This window comes from Dermacentor andersoni, chromosome 5 (genome assembly GCF_023375885.2).
Source record: "Dermacentor andersoni chromosome 5, qqDerAnde1_hic_scaffold, whole genome shotgun sequence".
Taxonomy (NCBI): Eukaryota; Metazoa; Arthropoda; class Arachnida; order Ixodida; family Ixodidae; genus Dermacentor; species Dermacentor andersoni.
In genome coordinates this window covers 56,635,742-56,655,005 of record NC_092818.1, presented here as the reverse complement: position 1 = coordinate 56,655,005, position 19,264 = coordinate 56,635,742, and the positions used below count along the sequence as shown (strand labels likewise).

At 50.1% G+C, this 19,264-nt stretch overlaps 1 protein-coding gene across 2 annotated transcripts in view; it reads left to right on the top strand.

Annotated features, from left to right (window-relative positions):
* The window catches only part of LOC129384663 (uncharacterized), an 82,128-nt gene that overhangs the window by 23,408 nt on the left and 39,456 nt on the right, over positions 1-19,264 (top strand). Inside the window, exon 2 of one of the 2 annotated variants that reach the window (XM_055070264.1) lies at positions 4,927-5,072. The exons of the other annotated variant lie outside the window; for it this stretch is intronic. Within the exon in view, the coding sequence (XP_054926239.1) occupies positions 4,927-5,072 (146 nt within the window). The remainder of the gene's footprint in view (positions 1-4,926; positions 5,073-19,264) is intronic. 2 annotated transcript variants of the gene reach the window in all.

Below are 19,264 nucleotides of genomic sequence, written 5' to 3'. Positions count from 1 at the left end.
GGCACTTTCGACAGCCCGAAGCTGGACTTGAAGGTCGTCGTTCTTGACGGCTTCATGCCAGTCTTCTTGCCTGTTGAAAGGCGAGTGGCGCAACGCAGAACATTGCCACAGCGTGTGGTTCAAGGCGGACCGTCCCTCGCCGCAGTCTGGGCAGCGGGGATCCACACCCGGAGTGTAGTGGCCCAGCCTTGAGCAAGAAGGAAAGGAGCCCATCTGCAGCGTTCCCAGCACCAACGCCTGGGGTCTGCCTAGCTTCAAGCGAGGAGCCGGAAACTGCCTGCGTCCCAGCTGGCAATGAGCAGTGATCTCGTGCAAAGCAAGCAGCGGGTCCGTGGTTCGGTCCATCCCCTACGAAGCCGGGCCCCTCGGGCCGGCGCGGTTGATGAGACCTCGCGCCTGGTAGGGGGTCAGCTCATTGGGGTCAATCGAGCCGGGGGAGACGTTCCGGCCCATGTGAGGCGGGAACCAAGTGATGACGTGATGGGCCGTGCCTGTATTGCGGATCCTCAGCCCCGCCGCAGCCTCGGCCGAGACCGAGCCGGCGAGAAAGGCCATCGCTGCCGACCTGGAGTCCGTGAAGATCTGCGTGCGCCAGGGTTCGCACAGAGCCAGCGCCACTGCGACTTGCTCTGCGACGAACGCCGTCCAGCGTTGGATAGACGCCACATTCAGGATCTCGCCCTGGGGGTCAACCACTGTGGCCACGTGCGAGTTTGATCCGGGATACCGCGCCGCGTCTACAAAGGACGCGAGCTCTGCGTTCTGCAGGTCAGTCTTGATAAGTGCTCGGGCTCTGGCTGCGCGCCGCGCCTCGTTGTGTTGTGGATGAACGTTCCTAGGGAAGGGGGAGACTCGAAAGGCGTCCCTTTCACCCTGACAGAGCGGGACGGCGCACGACTCCTCGGCCATGGCTGCCAGACCCACCATCTCAAGCATTCGGCGGCCGGCCTTGGTGGTAGAGAGGCGAACGATCTGTGCCGATTTCTGCGCATTGACGACTTCGCTCAGGGGGTTGTGTACCACGAGTTGCATCAACTTTTCTCTGCTGGTCGTCACGGGGATGCCGAAGAGTCGTTTAATGCTTTTCCTCATAAGTGCGTCGATCTTGTTCTCCTCCGACCGCGACCAGTTTAGCGCAGAAGCCACGTAGTTGATATGGCTCATGAGAAAGGCGTGGTGGATCCTATGAGGTTGGCTTCGCTGATGCCCCACTCTTGCTCGTTACTCGCGAAACGAGTCTCAGCAGGTTCTCCGTCTTCGCGCTCAGGCGCGCGATCGTTTGCGCGTTGCTGCCCTTTGCATTGAGGACCAGTCCGAGCACCCTGAGAGAATCCACCCTCTGGATGCGCTGACCCGTCTTCGTTATACGTTCGATCGATACTTGGTCCAGCGTCGTGTCGAACGTGCGGCCATTTCTCTCAGGCCGATACAGCAAGAGTTCCGACTTGGTCGGCGAAAGTACCAGTCCCGTGCCCTCGAGGAATTCTTCCGTGACGTGCAAGGCCTGTTGCAGGGCCTGCTCCACCGCTGTGTACGACCCATCGCCGCACCAGACGGTGATGACGGCCGCGTAAAGAGCGTGATTGAGATTGACGGCCCCGATTAAGTCGAGTAGGACTGATAAGCCTCTCATGGCGAAGTTGAAGAGCAGTGGAGATAACACCGCACCCTGCGGCGTGCCGCACGCTCCCAGCGCGTATCCGTCCGACTTTATCGGGCTCAAGTTGATGGTGGCCTGGCGATCCCTTCGGAAAGAGCTCACGTATGCGTAAAAGCGTTCGCCGAGGTTCAACCTCGTCACGGAGTCGAGGACGTGCTTGTGTTTGACCGTGTCGAAGGCCTTGGTAATGTCCAGCGCGAAGATGCCTCGGACATCTCTCGTGCCCACGTCGACTATCTATCTGCCTCTTGATCAGCAGCGTGACCTCTTCAGTTGACAGCGAGGGTCTGAAGCCGACCATATTCGGCGAGAGGAGGTGTCGTTTCTCGACATGCCTCGATATTCTGTTGTGGATGACATGCTCCGCCACCTTGCCAACGCAAGACGTGAGCGAAATGGGTCGCAGACTGTCTATGGCTAGTGTCTTGCCGGCTTCGGAATTAGGATCACCATGGCTTCCTTCCTGGCATCCGGTACGTTACCGGCCTGCCAGACATCGTTGATTTCTTTGGTGAGCAGTTCGATCAAGCCGTCGTCCAAATTTCGAAGGTGTCTGTTTGAGATTCTATCCAGCTTGGCGCCGATCTTCCGTTGAGGTCTTGAAGGGCCACTCTGACTTCCGAGACGGAGAAGGGGGCGTCGAGCTCCTCGTCCCCCTTGCCGCCATAGGCCGGGTAATCTTCTGGCCCGGACTGCCCGATGGGAAGGTAGCGACGCGCAACTTCGTCCATCACTTCTTTCGTAGATGTGCCTTCGCTATGGAGGTTGTGGACCAGCCTATCGATGGCCAGAGTGTGGTTTCCCTTGGACTGCGTTTCATCCATTAACTGCTTGAGGAGGTTCCACTTACCTCCCGCACGCATCTGGCCGTTGACTGAAGGGCATACTTCGTTCCACTGCTGCTGACCGAGCTCTTTGCAGTGTGATTGGATCTCGCGATTGAAGGCGGCGATCCTCCTCCGGAGGTTGCGATTCAGCTTCTATGTCTTCTATCTGGCCGTGATGGAATTCTTGGCTTTAAGCAGGAGCGCCGATCGAGCGTCCCCGAGGTCGAGCTTGAGGTCCGTTTCAACGGTCCTGGTGACCGAAGCTGCGTGATGATGGCTGAAAAATTGCGAATGGAGCGTCTAAAGAGCAGAGACATGTGAAACTGCGCAATTCTTTGACGGACGTTCGCAGAGGGAATTTGGCGACGTCCCGAACTTTCGCGGGATCGGGGAGAATTCAATCATTGCATATGACGTAAGCGAGACTTTGCTTGGCTGCAGGTGGACCTAAAGGAATAACTTCTGACAACAGCAACTGCTCTCTTACGTCACTTCATAACACATGTAAATAAACTATGTTGGGAAAAAGTCTTTCTAACCTGCTTATGCTAGGATCGCAAATGCCTGCTGCTGACATGTACTGGACGTTTCACGTCATGTAGTCCAAACTTTACGAATTGACAGGCGCATTTCAGGCAAGAGAGGCCAACGGCATATTTTATCAACTTATCTTCAGCTAGTGAGTTGGACGATTTTTGTGTGATTAGCTGCCTGATGAATTATGCTAAATTACAGACAATTTTAATTATTGGTTGTAGTTTATACATTGCGTTTGAAAAATTGTTGAGGCTCCTTAGAAAGACCTAATTATTTTGTCTTAATTACGGTATATTTTACGTGGGCCCATTTCCAGTCTATAAAAAATCGCGAAATATGAAAATATTGACAATACTGCTTTCTTGCGCATGGAATTGCAGCGCCTTGAATTGCGCTTTAGAATACCAAACCATTCAAGTCAGTCGAAAAAAAGCAAGCAAGTGACCGATGACGGAATCTTGCGAATGTCAGCACCTTTTTTTGTGAAGCTCGAAAACCACCACAGTCCTCACTAGACCCTTATCTATTGCGATAGCAATTATATCGACACACCAGGCACATTTATGTCCTCGGTGCTGCCATCGCCGTGAGGTTCCGGCTGCAACTGCGCATGTGGCGGATGCGCGCGTTCGCGCGGACGGATCTTGAGAGTGATCTGCGTAGAGAGCAGCGTCTAGGTGTGTCGGCGGCACGTAGCTTTGTGGCTGCGGTGTGTACTCGGCGCTCACATTCCGTGGGAGAGACAGGCAGCACGAACACACGAAGCTCACTTCACTCACTGCTGCTGCCGCGTTTCCTAATGCCAGCGTTCTGACAGCGTGTGTCCGCGGTCAAGCAGTGCGATGTGTTCATGTTTGCGGTGAACGCTGCCACTGTGCTTCTCACTTTAGTCAGCAAGTGAATGCGGTCGATAAAAGCACTAATCTCGCTTCGTATGGCTATCTACTAATTGACTATTAGAAATCGACGCTTTGCGTTTTTGTAATTGAAAAGCTAGCTTTCCTGCAGGGCAGTTTGCGTAACCAATAGAGCTGTATTTGCTTTAGCAAACAGTTATTCATACTTTATTCATAAGTTCTACACATTGCCACCAATAGGCATAAACGTTTAAAAGGGAGCTGCAGAATCTATTCGCTATGCTAAATTTCAAGCTATAGGCAACAACACTTAGTTTGGCTTCTTAGTGTTTTTTTCCCTTCTTCTTACTGTTTCCTTCTATTTATTTATTTGTTATATTTCAGTGTTTTCTATTCTGTTATTATTTTTTTTTCACGAGCACCGGCTTCTGCCACTCCTTTCATTACCTCTTTCAGAAGCACGATAGCCCACGACCACCAGCGAAACAGGTAATAGAGGGCTGCTGTGCACGCCGTTGACACGCCGGCTGACACACGGGCCTTGACACGTGATTGACAGACGGCCGTGTTCGTGGCCTTGTCCACAGCACTCCTTTATTATGATTTCTACACCCTCGCCGCTAACACCTTCTCTCGTTGCTCCACCTACCCGCCTTACGCCCTCTGCCCTTTAGAAGAACCCCACCTACATATTATACTGTGGCGACAAAAGCCTATGTCGCCTTGAAGAAGACAAGTCCACTTGTCGAAACGTTGCCTCCTGCTTTCACGTTGTTCTCGTTTTGCTCATCGTCTTGAGTTTCCATCTCCCGCCTTCCCCGTGTTTTCCCTCAATGTATAAAGTCACTCGTCTCATGTACTTCAGAAATGAAGGAATTTGTTGTCGGCTAAACCATCTTAAGTCATTTTATTAAACATGTTGCGATGCGAGAGGGTGTTTATACACCGGTGTGGGTGGACATGTAACAGGGACCTTTCTATTAACGAACTTTATTGTAATTAGCCGCTGTAAGAAATTTCCACGTCCGCTTCTTTTTTCCTTTAGTTTCTTCTAGGAAAAAAGATTTGGGTCAAATACCGAACTTACCCCAGACCACTGTACATTGGTCGCACATGCACATCTTACGAACCGACAAAAGTTGTAACTGGTCAATATCACATAATCAGACGCTACAAATCCTTTGACACTTGGTGAGTTCATCTTTTCTGCACTAATTCATTACGTTTGAGCGAGAGAAATTTCTGCTTTGAATATTTATGAGTATTATCTTATGCACATGCAGCGAAGTGCATAGCGCTTAATGTCAATAATTTACAGCTGCGGCAGCTTCAAATGATTTCATTTCTTTAATCACCTTCCTGTTTGTGCTGGCACATCGTCACTCATACGTTTAAGGATATTAAGAATTTTCTGAAAATTATTTCGTACGTGTGAAACGGGTCCCGCAGTCATGAAGAGAATGGGGTTGCTTTTGTGATGAAGTTAAATCTTGGAACCTTGCAGCAATCTGAAAAATGCTAACGTGACTAAGATGGAATTTGAGCGTATAATTCTATGCTCAAATGCTATCTTAGGCAAGTTAGGACTGCGAGGCCATGACATGACTGTCATAATGCGCAAGTAAACAAAAGAGGTGCTTGTTCTGTCTAATAAAGGAAAGCGATGTACGGGGCCAGCGCTGTGTGCGTACTTTGCAATTCTACGAGAAATTGAGTGTTCAGTACGTAGAGATCCCGTCATGATGCCATGATTCTACCTATTTACGCTTTACTCAGTGAAACCTTAAACGTTCAGTAGCATCGTTGCCACTACGTGTGAATAAGTAAACTATTGAACCGGATTTTACAGTGCCGAAACACTCGTCATTGGCATCAGATAATATTGCTATTACGGAGCGCGTTCGAATGGCTTTCTGTCGCCGTGATCACGACGCAAACCCTTTTCTCTTTATTGACCATGCCAGAGAGCCATGTCAATATAATATAACCATTGAAATGCTGCGCCGCCACCTCCATATGTATGATTTACGTAGTATGAAGTATACTTGTGAACGCTCGTATGCTAAAATAGTAGCGCCTCGATGACCTGCAGCACAGCCACTCGAAGAGCAGCCACCCACGCTGAATGACGCCCTCCTAGCTGCTGAGCTTCCGCCAGGCACGGTTTGACAGAAAGAACTGAAACCATACCTGAAGAACTCCGACTCAGTGCAGCCTCTTTCTCTTTGCCCAAAAGCTGTGCGAATCAGAATAACTTTTATTGCGTGCACACTTAAAAGAATTCAAAGTGTTCAGTTTCTAGATAAACAAATCCATCTGAATTCTTGCTGAAAAGGCGCGCTGTGCAAGGAAAACTTATTTGGAGAGTTCCACATGACACCTAACTACCTAATATCAGATTATGAAGCATGGTTCCAAGGAAAAAATAAACACTGGAGAGCAGAGAAAGAGAACCAACAGCTGGACTTCAACTGAACTTTATTTAACAGAAACAAGCCTTTATGTACAAAGGGAGCTGTTGCTGGTGCACCCGAACGCTCCTACTATCAATTAGTGCTATCGGTTTGACGTATGTTTCACATGACCACATGCCACTTCGAGCTTACTGTATTAAATTCTCTCTGTTTAATATGATTCCAATACACTGATGCACAATTAAAACCTGATATAGCTGCGCACATACATGGCAAGTGGCAGGAACTCATCGCGCAGTAGCGCTTGCTGCATACCTATGAATTTATTTCGCTGTTACGCTCCGAGCTTAAACAGGAATGCGAGGTCCAATTTTGAGACGTTTTTAAAGCCTCGGAGATAAAACCTGTGGAAACTATGAATTTGAAATACTTTAAATATTTATACCTTTTCGAGATTGAAAAATAAGTGATCTCAAATCAGAATCACAGCATCTGTTTTGAAAGCAGCCACGAATGGCAGTGGTTGGCCACCGTTAGAGGGAACACGAGAGCCCGTCGCTGTAGAGTCACTGGAAAAAAATTCAGAGTACCGCATTCGTTTTCCCCGCACCCCCGGCGCGTTCATTGGCCCAACCGTACCACGTGACTTTGGGGTGCCATATACCTTCCAAGCGCCGGGCGGGCCGGCCGAGTTAGAGGGCAGGCAGCGCAGGTTCCCTAAGCTTTTTGTGTTCCGATTGTCGCGCTCGCATTTGACTGCAAGGAAATCATGCCTGGCTGCTGCGCCTTCGGATGCAGCAACCGAACTGAGTCTGGAAAGACATTTTTCTAGATTCCGATCGCGAAAAATGACCGAGTGCGTCGTTTTGCGTGGTTACACAGAATCCGCCGGGAGAACTTCAAGGCTACAAAAAACACCCGCGTGTGCGAGGTATTACACCTTGCTTGTGCTTTTCGGCACTGTTTTAGAAGATATTTAAGCGAAGTGCACGTGGTGTTAGCGATGCTACGAAAATTCATTCACTGCGTTCATTGCGGGGTTCGTTCGCGTCTTGCACGCTTGACGCGGGTACACGAGTACGCGTTTGTTGCTCAACACACTCGGTTATTCTGTGCTCGTGGCACACGAAGGCACACTTGTCTTGCGAGAATTCCGCGTCCTCACGAGCACCAGGTACTCGCATGATTTCTCCGCGCACGTGAGCGCGCTCTCGCCTCGAGTCACTTAACCCATATGGCACTTGTTTTTCGCAGATCGTGACGATCGCAGTCAATAAAAACATTGTCAATACGAGATCCATGATACTTCCTTTTTTTTCACTTATCCTTTGCTCATTTATACATACGTATTTCGAGCTTGAAACCAACGGCCAGGGGATATTCACAACACATGCTTCAAATTTTGAGCTTGTAAGCCGAGCACATGCAATGAACTGAAGTCAGCATACATATTATGTTTTATGTTGAAATGCTATGGTGCATACCCAAATAATGTTGTGCTTCATGCATAACAAGAAATACAAAACAACAGAACACCCAGTAGCTTTAGTTTCACTCTGTCACTATGCATGTTACATAAACCGCTCTAAAGCTACAAACATTTTATTCATCGCCTATGTAACTTAGAAAAGAAAAAGTGCTGCGCCACGAGTGGGCGTTCCTGCTTTTTTTTTTACACAGGCAGCAAATCTTGGCAGTCTAAGAAAACAGTCACAAATAAGTTGAGAAGAGTACCCGCTCATGAACGCACTAGACAGCCGCGTTCATAAATCACAATGTAGCAAACTCTCGCTCATTATCAGTGTACAGAAGCACATATACGTGGCTGTAATTACGCAAATGTCTCATATTGGCCTTCCACAAGATTTAGTGCGCAAAATGGTCATCTAATTTGGTTTTTACGCCTGGTGTGCACAGATCGTCTTACGATCACGGCCAAACACCGGTGCGCACACGGCAGTCGCAGTGTGTCGTTCGTATACGGCGGATGAAGTCGCCCGGCAGAATCGAGAACGCACGGTATCCGCTTACAAACTAAATTAAATGTATCCGATTTAGCTTGTGAAATTATACAATGAATGTACGTGCTTGTGACACTTTCAGGTCTTAGTTTCGTTCTGCTTGCAAACATTCAATAGAAGCCGACGGCGGTCCACAATGTTCATGCCGAAAAGCACAAGTTTGCCTCATTCCGGCTCGAAGTGACGAAATGTTTCCTTCGTAGCTCACTCCGCGGAAGGGGAAAAAAAATGCGTGCATAAGCTCCCGATAGCAGCGCTAAGCTGCTGCCAACAATCGTAGCACAGTTCCAGCAGTAAACACGATCGGCGTGCAAAACAACCACCGGCTGCATTACTTCGCACAAAATAACATTTTATTTTCGTTCTTAGCAACCATTATCTCGGGCACAAAGTATTTGTACTTCAGTAAACACTCAACCCGATGTGTCACTGAATATCAAGCTCTTCCAACACGGCGGTCTTCCCGCGACGCAGTCGGCTTGGAAGGTATATGGCGGTGGCCGCTCAGTGTTGCCAGTCAAATCCCGACCTTTCCGGTACTCTGAATTTTTTCCAGTGACACTACGTCGCAGAGCTCCGTGGAGCGCCACCACCGGCGCCTCGTGAAGTGTTTGGCAGACGACTCATCATAGCAGACGAGTCCCCGGGCTTTTCTCCAATCACTTCGATTTCACCTGCGCAGCAAGACATAGGCTCCGACGGTGGGGCGCTCCGCGGAGCCATGCCATAAGCTCCGTGTCCCTATTAGCAGTAGCTGCGCCTGTACATCGCTCCTGCGCACGCCCTGACTGTGCGATGCAGCAACACGAACAACTACAAAAACTGACAGAACCCCAGTTTGCGATGACTATCGGCGTTATTATCATTAGCATGCAGGCGCTATAGCAACGAACCGTATTGCTGAATACATCTAAATTTACAATATGTACCGTAGTGTGTAAGGTAACGCTGCTAATCGCATTATTACACGTGTGCGCTACAGTGCTCCAACTGACGACAGCGCGTATATTATGGACGTTAGAACGCAATGTTAGGTAAACGGTAAATAACAGCGCCTGAACGTTAGGGCCAGCGTTGCCAAATCAGTGCGCCGTATTATTCCTCGAATGATACCAAACAAATCCACGGACTGCCTGAAAAATGCGTGAAATTGTTGTACAGTGACGACGTTACGCTTCATGGGGCCGCCGCGCTTTATGGCAGCGCACATCTTTGTGTGTCTTGTTCAATGATAAAATAAATCGGTTTCCGTTTACTCGACTCACCTTGCTCGTCGCTGCGCATTTCACAAATTGCCATTTAATTTGGTAAAACGCCTACTACACAAAGAGCTCTTGGAACCATGAACGTGTGAGGTGCTGTGAAAGTAGAACTATGGTATACTGCCAAGCATGCATCCTCGAGCGAGCGAAGATAAAACTGGCAAAGCTTCAGAAATTTAACTCTTACACGCGCTGCGCAGCACCTGTGATACCTAGCCGTGCTCATTATTCTCCCAATTTCGCGAAGTCAAGCAAAGAACGGTTTCCAAAACTAAGCATAGGTGGCTGCGCTGAACACCCTTTTTCGTCCAAAATGAACACTACGTTAATAGAGCCACCCCAATTAGAGGGCCTGTGGAAGACATGCCCCATAAGGTCGTCAAGAGTACAGCGACACCTGGTGTACCTTCTCCTAACACGATGCGAAAATTGTACGAAGTCGCGACTGAATACTGCGTCGCTTGTTATTGCGGCGGCTACTCCGGGCGCATTGCTCCAAATCCACGTGTAGTGTTAGAAAGTTATGAAGCAGTCAGTTGCAGCAACCTTATAAAGTGTGCATGGGTACTAATGGCTGTGCATAGCGGCGTAAATGGGGAGACAACTGCTAATTTAAGAACCCTAGATACATGGAAAAAGAAGCTAAATCCCTGAACAGACTTGAACATGTCTAGCTGTAGTGACTAATCTCTAGATTTGGCATCCCTCTATGGTTTACTAGAAAAGGAAGTTTCACTAAACGCAGCCGCCCTACTTCAATCATGTTTTGCCGCTGACACTGTACATTGAAAGGTTGACATGTCTGACTTAGAAATAACGGTGGTACGATCGCATAGCAGCGTAAATCATGTGCAAAACTTTTGTGCACTGTCACTTAAAAGTGTGGCGTGGTTAGTGCCGCGCGGGTGACGAGCACGCAGGGACGGACCGACACGTACTGCCTCTTGCTTGGACGAAAAGGGAATGCCCCTCCTTTATTGGACCCGAACATATATATATACACACACACAGGTCACAGGGGGCGCCACACTCTGGTGGCAGCCTAACAAACGGCTGAAGTGTGGCGACCTCTACATCTCCGCCCTTGAAGCATTGGAGGTTAGACGGGAGAGATTCAGGAAGCCAAACACGTCAAAAGTTTCACAAGTTCAAATGGCGTGGCGGAACAATAGGCCCGCCGTAACGTGTTCGTGTCACACCGTCACTGCGGTCCCTGACTGCAGAGGACTGTTGCACAGACTGTCCGAGGGGGACCGTTGATTCCACGATGTTGGCAGGCCGAGGTTCCTGACAGCGAACTTGCTGCAGTGGTGGTGGTTCCTCTCCAGAGGCTGTAGGCCCAAAAGGCACTAGGTGCCGCCGGTTGCGCTGTAGGGTGCCACCTCGCTCCGTTTCGACCACGTAGCTTCTTGGTCTTTGCCCCGGACTGAGGACCGTAGCCTACACTTGATCAGGTCGCACCCAGACACGCTGACCTGTTTCGAGGGGCGGCAAGTCTCGAGTTCCATGATGCCTGTTGTAGTTGTCGGCCTGCTTCTGCTTGTAAGTCGCATCCTTGGCGACGACTTCTTTCGTTGGGGGACAGTTGGGACATAGCTGGGAGCCTTGCTTTGGGACTCTGGTTCTGAGTTGACGTCCCATCAACAGCTGGGCTGGACTGAAGCCGTCGACTCCTGGAGTATCCCGATAGCTCAGCAGAGCCAAATAAGGATCCTTTGACTTGCTAAACAGGTCCTTGATAGTACGCACCATCCTCTCCGCCTCTCCGTCCGATTGAGCGTACTGTGGACTGCTGGTCCTGTGGTTAAAGCCGTATGATGCTGCAAACGCCGCGAACTCCTGTGACGAGAACGGTGGGCCGTTGTCTGACCTGACTTCTTGCGGGATTTCATGGCGGGCAAAGATGGATTTGAGAGCGTCAATAACTGCCTGAGCGGTCGTGCTCCTCAGGGTCACCACCTCAGGGAACCTTAAGTAATATTCCACCACCAGGATGAACGTCTGGCCGTTGAGGTGGAACAAGTCCATTCCAAGGAATTCCCAGGGATATCCAAGTAGGGCCGTGGGGAGCAGGGGCTCGGCAAAGTTCACGTGGGTGGAAGCCCACTGTTCACAGTTGGCAACGAGAGAGGCGATGTCTGTCGAGATACCGGGCCACCAAACTGACTCCCGAGCTAGGGCTTTGGTCCTGTTGATGCCCTGATGACATTCATGCAACAGCGTCAAGACCGCTGGCCGAAGGGACGATGGGATGACTATCCGGGCGCCTTTCAGCAGAACACCGTCGCAGACAGAGAGCTCGTCTGCCACCGAGGCGTACTTTGAGAGGTGCAGTGGCAGGCACGTACCCAGGGGGGGGCCCGGGGGGGCCCGGGCCCCCCCCGAAATCAAGTGGCATACTCCCCCCCCCCCCCCTCGCCACCCCCGCCACCACTCCTCACACATTCCTAAAGCGCCGCCAGATGAATGTTGATACTTGGCAGCTGTTCATCGGTCAGCATTATGCTGCCTTTTTCACTCCTTTTAGATGGCGGTAGTTATCGGCATCTCTTGTAATGTGAAGGACAGTTTTCTCATAGATTCCGCACCCGTGCGATTAACTCGAGATGCGTTCAGTTGTCACCATCTATTCAACCGTCACGCGCATAGCTGTTGCTTTTGTTAGTTCAACCTTCTTTGTTTAGGCTGATCCTGGGACCAGGAGAGGGATGCGGCTGTTACTCAGCTGATCTGTACTCTCATGGAACGAGTTGCGGCCGGAGAAAACGCCAATTGCGTTTAACTTTTCCCTTTGCTTCATTATTTCGTCGAGTTACAGCTCGCGGTGATGCTGGCAGATGCCCGGAACCATATACACGTGATATGGGTTAGATGAGGTGGGAAATAAAATAATGTGCTAGAGCGTCCATCATGAAACCCTGCAATAACCCTTAAACACATAAGCAAGATGACTGTCGCCCGTTACCTCGTCTGTTTTTCCCTAATTGTATAGCACTTCTCGTGCAAAATTGGCAACTGGAAACAAAAAATCGCAAGGAGTTGAGAAATTAAGCGATCTACTAAGGGAGAGAGCCAAGGCAACAACCAAACTGCAAGCAAAAGCGAATAATAAAAGAAAGTTAACCGTTGTTTATGAGAATATTTATGCATCAACATCTTTTTATTTAAAAAGGAAGTAGAGAAAAGGTCGCCAGAAGTGGAAAACAATTACTTGTTTTGAATGACGCTTCCACAGTTATCGGTCGAACCGCCTCACGTAGCCACTTCTCTGCTGTGCTTATGTGGGTGTTTTTCTAACCTATCGCGGTGAGCGCAGTACGTCTAGAATCGCAGAGTCCTGCGCTCTACGCGGTTGTATGGGACTGGCGGCCGCACAGCGTTACGCAATTCGCGGAACTGTCAAAACTGATCAACAAGGCGAAAATAACTGATATTCGAAACTATAACATGAGAAAGACAAAAGAAGCCGTATAAAATGAACGCAGCCTGAAATCAGAAAAAAGAATCCTGGCATAGGACAAACCATGATGTATGCACTAAAATATAAGAAGGATAATATCATCAGCAATCTCGAAGATATAGTGAAAGCAGCGGAAAAATTCTAAGCTGACCTGTATACAGTACCCAGAGGAGTCACGATACCTCACTTAGAAACAGTAATGAACAGGATACAGAAACTCTCCTATAACTAGCCATGAGGTCAGAAGGGCCCTGCAAGACATGAAACGATGAAGAGCAGGAGGAAAAGGTGGAATAACAGTCAATTTAATCAAAGATGGAGGAGACATAATGCTTGGAAAACTGGCGGCTCTTTATACGAAGTGTCTATCGACTGCAAGGGTCCCAGAAAACTGGAAGAATGCAGACATACTAATCCACAAAAAAGGAGACGTTAAAGAATTGAAAAATTATAGGACCATTAGCTTGCTCCCAGTATTATATAAAATATTTACCAAAATAATATCCAATAGAATAAGGGCAACACTGGATTTTGTCAACCAAGGGAACAGGGTGGCTTCAGGAAGAGATACTTTACAATGAATCACATCCATACCATCAATCAGGTTATCGCGAAATCTGCAGAGTACAATAAGCCTCTCTATGTGGCTTATATAGATTACGAGAATGCATTTGATTCAGTAGAGATACCAGCAGTCATAGAGGCACTACGTAATCAAGGAGTACAGAACGCTTACGTAAAAAGCTTGGAAAGTATTGCTACGTGCGTGTGGTATTTGTTTGTTTGAACGATGCGCGTGGGCGCCATCACTTCAGAAAAGAGGAGGAAGAACGAACTGGGCTCGCGCTGTGAATCTAACCGGTCAGCGCTGCAACCGTTGTTGTAAATATAATCTGTAAATAGTTTCTCGTCTTACTGACTCGTCCTTCGCGGAAGAATATCTACAGAGGTTCTATAGCTACCATAATTCTATACAAGAAAAGCAGGGGAGATACCTTATCTATAGAGAAAGGGGTCAGACAGGGAGACACAATTTCTCCAAAGCTATTCACTGCGTGCTTAGAAGAATTCAAGCTATTAAACTGGGAAGGCTTAGGAATAAAGATCGACGGCAAATATCTCAGCAACCTTCGGTTTGCCGATGACATTGTTCTATTCAACAACAATGCAGACGAGTTACAACAAATGATTGAAGACCTTAACAGAGAGAGTGTAAGAGTGGGGTTGAATATTAATATGCAGAAGATGAAGATAATGATAAATAGCCGGGCAAAAGAACAAGAGATCAGGATCGCCAGTCGGCCACTTGAGACTGTGAAGGAGTACGTTCACCTAGGTCACTCAATCACAGGGAACCCTGATCATGAGAAGGAAATTCACAGAAGAATAAAAATAGGTTGGATCGCATACGGCAGACATTGCCAGCTCCTGACTGGAAACTTACAATTATTATTGAAAAGTAAGGTGTGCAATCAGTGCATTTTGCCAGTGCTGACATATGGGGCAGAGACTTGAGAGCAAGTTAAGGACAGCGCAAAGAGCGATCGAACGAAGATTGCTAGGCACAACTTTAAGAGAGAGAAAGATAGCGGTTTGGATCAGAGAGCGAACGGGTATAGACGATACTCAAATTGAAATCAAGAGGAAAAAGTGTAGCTGGGCAGGTCATGTAATGCGCCGGTTAGACAACCGTTGGACAATTAGGGTTACAGAATGGGTTCCAAGAGAAGGGAAACGCAATCGAGGACGACAAAACACTAGGTCGAGCGATGAAATTAGTAAATTCGCGGGCGCTAGTTGGAATCAGTTGGCGCAGGACAGGGGTAATTGGAGATCGCAGGGAGAGGCCTTCGTCCTGCAGCGCACATAAAACAGGCTGATGATGATGATGATGATGATGGAGGTGGTGGGCCCCCCCCGAAAAAAAATCCTGGGTACGTGCCTGTGCAGTGGTATCTTGGTCTTTTGGGGCCAACCATGCTGGCAGTAGGAAGCGAGGGCCTTGCACTCGCCATCTGACTCTTGTGCCTCTCGCACGTCTTTAGGGCTGAGTGGCAAGACTTCCGACGTGCAGCCGACTACCTCTGCTGCAAAAAGTTCGATAGTGTCTAGAGGAGTGGGTGGCTTGTAGGTGATGCGCGACAACGTATCGGCTGTGGCTAGGAGCTTTCCTGGCACGTGCAGCATACGGAACTGGTATCGCATGGTCTTTAGCCGTAGTCTCTGAATGCGAGGCGGCAACACGTCCAGTTCCATCTTGCCGAGAAGTGAAACGAGTGGCAGGTGGTGAGTGTAGACGTCGAAGGGGATGCGACGGACGAACTCGTCAAACCTTTGGATAGCCCACGTCGTTGCCAAAGCTTCTTTTTCAGTCTGGCTGTAACGCTGCTCGGTATCGGTCATCGACCTCGAAGCGAACGCGACTGGACGGCGCTCTCCTGAGGGTTGAGTCTGTAGCAAAACTGCGCCGAGTCCGAATGAGCTTGCGTCTGTAGACACCGTAGTGGCGTACGACGGGTGGTACTTGACCATACACCTGTCTGACGTCAAGAGATCCTTGATTTTCTCGAATGCTGCCTTTTGCTCATGTTGCCACACCCAACTCGCAGACTTGTTCAGTAAGGCTCTGATGGGAGCTGCGACGTCCGAGATGTGTGGCATGAATCTGGCAAGATGGTTCACCATTCCGAGCAGTCCTCTAACGCCGGCGACGTCCGTTGGAGCTTCCATGGCTTTGACTGCTTCGACCTTGCCCGGATCTGGCCTGATGCCCTGTGCTGAGACGTCAACTCCGAGGAAGGAGACCTCGGGTACCCCAAAACGACACTCGTCCTGGTTCAATCTGATACCTGCTTTTGCAAGGCGAGATAGCACTTGGCTCAGTCTGGCGTCATGTTCCTGGCGGGTGCGTCCGAAAACCAAAATATCGTCTATCATATTGGCGACTCCTTCTTGGCCCTCCAGGATTCTTGCCACCTGCTTTTGGAAGTACTCTGGTGCGGAGGTGATGCCAAAGGGGAGCCGGCAGAAGCAGTATCGGCCATATGGGGTGATGAATGTCGTAAGCTCTTGGGGGTCTTCAGAGAGCTTCACCTGGTGGAAGCTTGCGGTCGCGTCCAGCTTCGAAAAGCTGTTGCATCGCCGAGGAGGCCAAGGACTTGCTCAACAGTTGGTAGAATATGTCTTTCGCGAAGGACGACCTTGTTAAGTTGTGTCAAGTCGACGCAGAGGCGGTAGGAACCATCGCCTTTCCGGAGGACGACGAGACCCGAGCACCACAGTGTTGGCTTGTCGACCCTACGGATGACGCCTGCGCTTTCCAATTTGTCGAGCTCGCGGCGGACGATCTCGAGCATCGGGATGGGGATTCTGCGAGGTACGCTTAGCGAGAAAGGTACGGCATCGGGTTTCAACCGGATGTTGTACTCGTCCTTGAGGGTACCCAATCCATTGAAGAGCTCGGTGTGCAGCGTCGCTTTTGAAGTCTTGAGTTGATCAAGAAATTGGACTACTTGGAGGGCTTGGAGCGCTGGCAGTCCCAGAAGAGGCACAGTGAGAGGCTGGATCACGTAGAGGCGCTGACAGCTTGTTTTCCCTTGCCACTGATGTCGTGCCACAAACGAGCCCAGCACGCGCAGTGGCTGTCCTCCCGGGCCAGTGAGAAGAGTGTCGACTTGGTCGAGTTTGGCAGGCAAGGTAGGAAAGTCGCTGGGAACAGCAGATACTTCGGCTCCGGAGTCAACCTTGAACTGCGCTGTGTAGTCATCAACGGTGACGTTGACGAACTTTGCCGAGGCGGGCGTCGCGACGGCGTGCAGGTGAACGGAGCTGAGCTTGTACTGCTTCAACTTTCGCGAGCGGCATACTTCGGCAAAGTGGCCTTTCTTTTTGCAGAAGTTGCAGGTGGAGCGACGGGCTGGGCAGTCTGAACGTCGATGAGGCGCGCGGCCGCAGAATTCACATGCGGACGGCTCGCATGAGCGCTCTGCTTGCGACTGCGGCGAACGAGGCTTAGCGCCGGAGCGACGACGCGAGGGGAACTTCTTAGATTTTGCGGCGTCGAGGTTGAGCTCGCGGGAGTGCTCGGTGCGCTTCTAGGGCAACGCCTTTTCCCTGTCGGCGTCTTCAGATTGACGGGCTTGTGTCCAGGCGTCCTGTAGTGTCAACTTCGCGTTCCGGCACAGCTGGTTCGAGAGACCGGAGTCGCGGAGGCCGACGATGAACCGGTCGCGTACGAGCCTTTCCTTGACAGCGGCTGACGGATAGTTACAGCGCTTAACCATACTGCGCAGCTCTGCGTAGTACATGTCGACGCTTTCGTCGGGCAGCTGAACACGTCTGTGGAACCGTGACGATTCGTAAAACTCGTTTGCCGGGTGCACGAAGTGCTCAGTGAAGCGGGTGGCAACGGCTTGGTATGAAGCGAGTGACTGGGCGTCGAGCGAGGAAGTCTCGAGAAGCGGGCGGACCTCCGGGCCCATGCAGTGCAGTAGCGAGCGTACCTGCATGTCTTCCGACGCTTGCGCCACTCCTGAAACCGCTGCGTAGTCTTCGTAGCGGCTGAGCCATGTCACCCACGTTGGCAGGTTCACGAAGTCGAACGGTGCCGGCGGCTGGAAGTTGACGCCGTACAGTTTCGGCGGCTCGCCGCTCTCGAGGGACATCTTGGTGCCTTTCTCTGAGGTGAGGGCTAAGGCAGGGGGGCGTTATCCGGCCACTTCTGACACCATGTCGCGTGGTTAGTGCCGCGTGGGGCACGAGCACGCAGGGACGGACTGACACGTGCCGCCTCTTGCTTGGACGAAAAGGGAATGCCGCTCCTTTGTTGGGCCCGAACATATACACACACACACACACACACACACACACAGGTCACAGGGGGCGCCACACTCTGGTGGCAGCCAAACAAACGGCTGAACTGTGGCGACCTCTACAAAAAGAGCGGGCGTTCTCTCGTTGTGAGCTCACATGGACCTGTGGCTTGTGCTAGCAGCGGTTGAAGAGCGCCCTTAATGAAGTTATACAGCTGCAGACTAGAAATAAGTGTCTGAAATACCTAAATATTGTTAATCGAAATAAAATAGGTTACAGGTGCGCGTTCGTAACAAACGCACAGCTATACTGCGATTTTCCTTCGTCACCGCCCGCGTCAAAATAAAGAAATTTTCGTGTGTAGCAATCACACTACAGAAAAAAATGGAATTGTAAAAATTTAACATATGTATGCCAGCATGACAACTGATGCATTACAGACAGCAAACTGTATCACGGAGTTCTCACGCCTTTTGGACGGACTAGGGGTCTGTTAGCTGTATCACAGCTACGCTAGAACGGAGCAGAGCAGTCACAAAGAACAGGCAGCCACAACCGCGGTAATGTAGGGGTTTCTGCGCTTTCGGTGGTGAAAACTGTCGGCATGATGGTGCGTCTCAGCCTTGCGTTGCAATCCTTGCTGCTGCTTTCGAGCGATGCTGTGGCTGGCTGTTCGTACCCCTGCATTCAGAAATGCGCCTTGACTAGAAGCCTACGCTTGAGTTAGTCTAAATGATGCCTGGCATACAGGTGCCCAAGGTGATCATTCCGTTTTGTCCGGCGAGTTCACGTCGTGCGTTATGACTTAGTCAAGCATGGACTTCAAGCAGAGGGACATATGTTCACACGGGGGTTGTTATTGCTCCCGGACGGGCGACGTTGCAAGAATACGGCACCAGAGGGTGAGGATGTTATCCTCTAAGTGTCCACCGAGTGGAGATGTCCATTTCGTCTGCAGCTGAATTTCTGATTGGCTGGGCGGGGGTACGCGTCCAAGGGGTCCGGCACCTTCAGCCAATCACCACTTCAGCAGGAGACGAAATGGATATGCCCACTACGTGGCCACTTACAGACTACCTCCCCCTCCGAAGTTTTCACCACGCGGTATTTCTTTCAGCGCTCGCCTCTAACGTGGAGGCAGCTTGAGGCGATGTGAGGAGTGAAAATCACAGATTATTGGATACAAAAAGGAGCATATAACTATGCAGGCAAGGAATATATACGTCAGTGTTTGAGTTTATTATCGTGAACATTGTGTTTCAATTTGAAATTATGGGCTCCGATACATCATGCGCTGTAATTGCATTTAAGATCGACCACAACGTCACACACATGCATATAAAGTGCAGCCCAACTGCTCTTTAAAGTTTCGCTGTCCACCCCCCCCCCCCCCCCCCCCCCAATGTGACAGCAT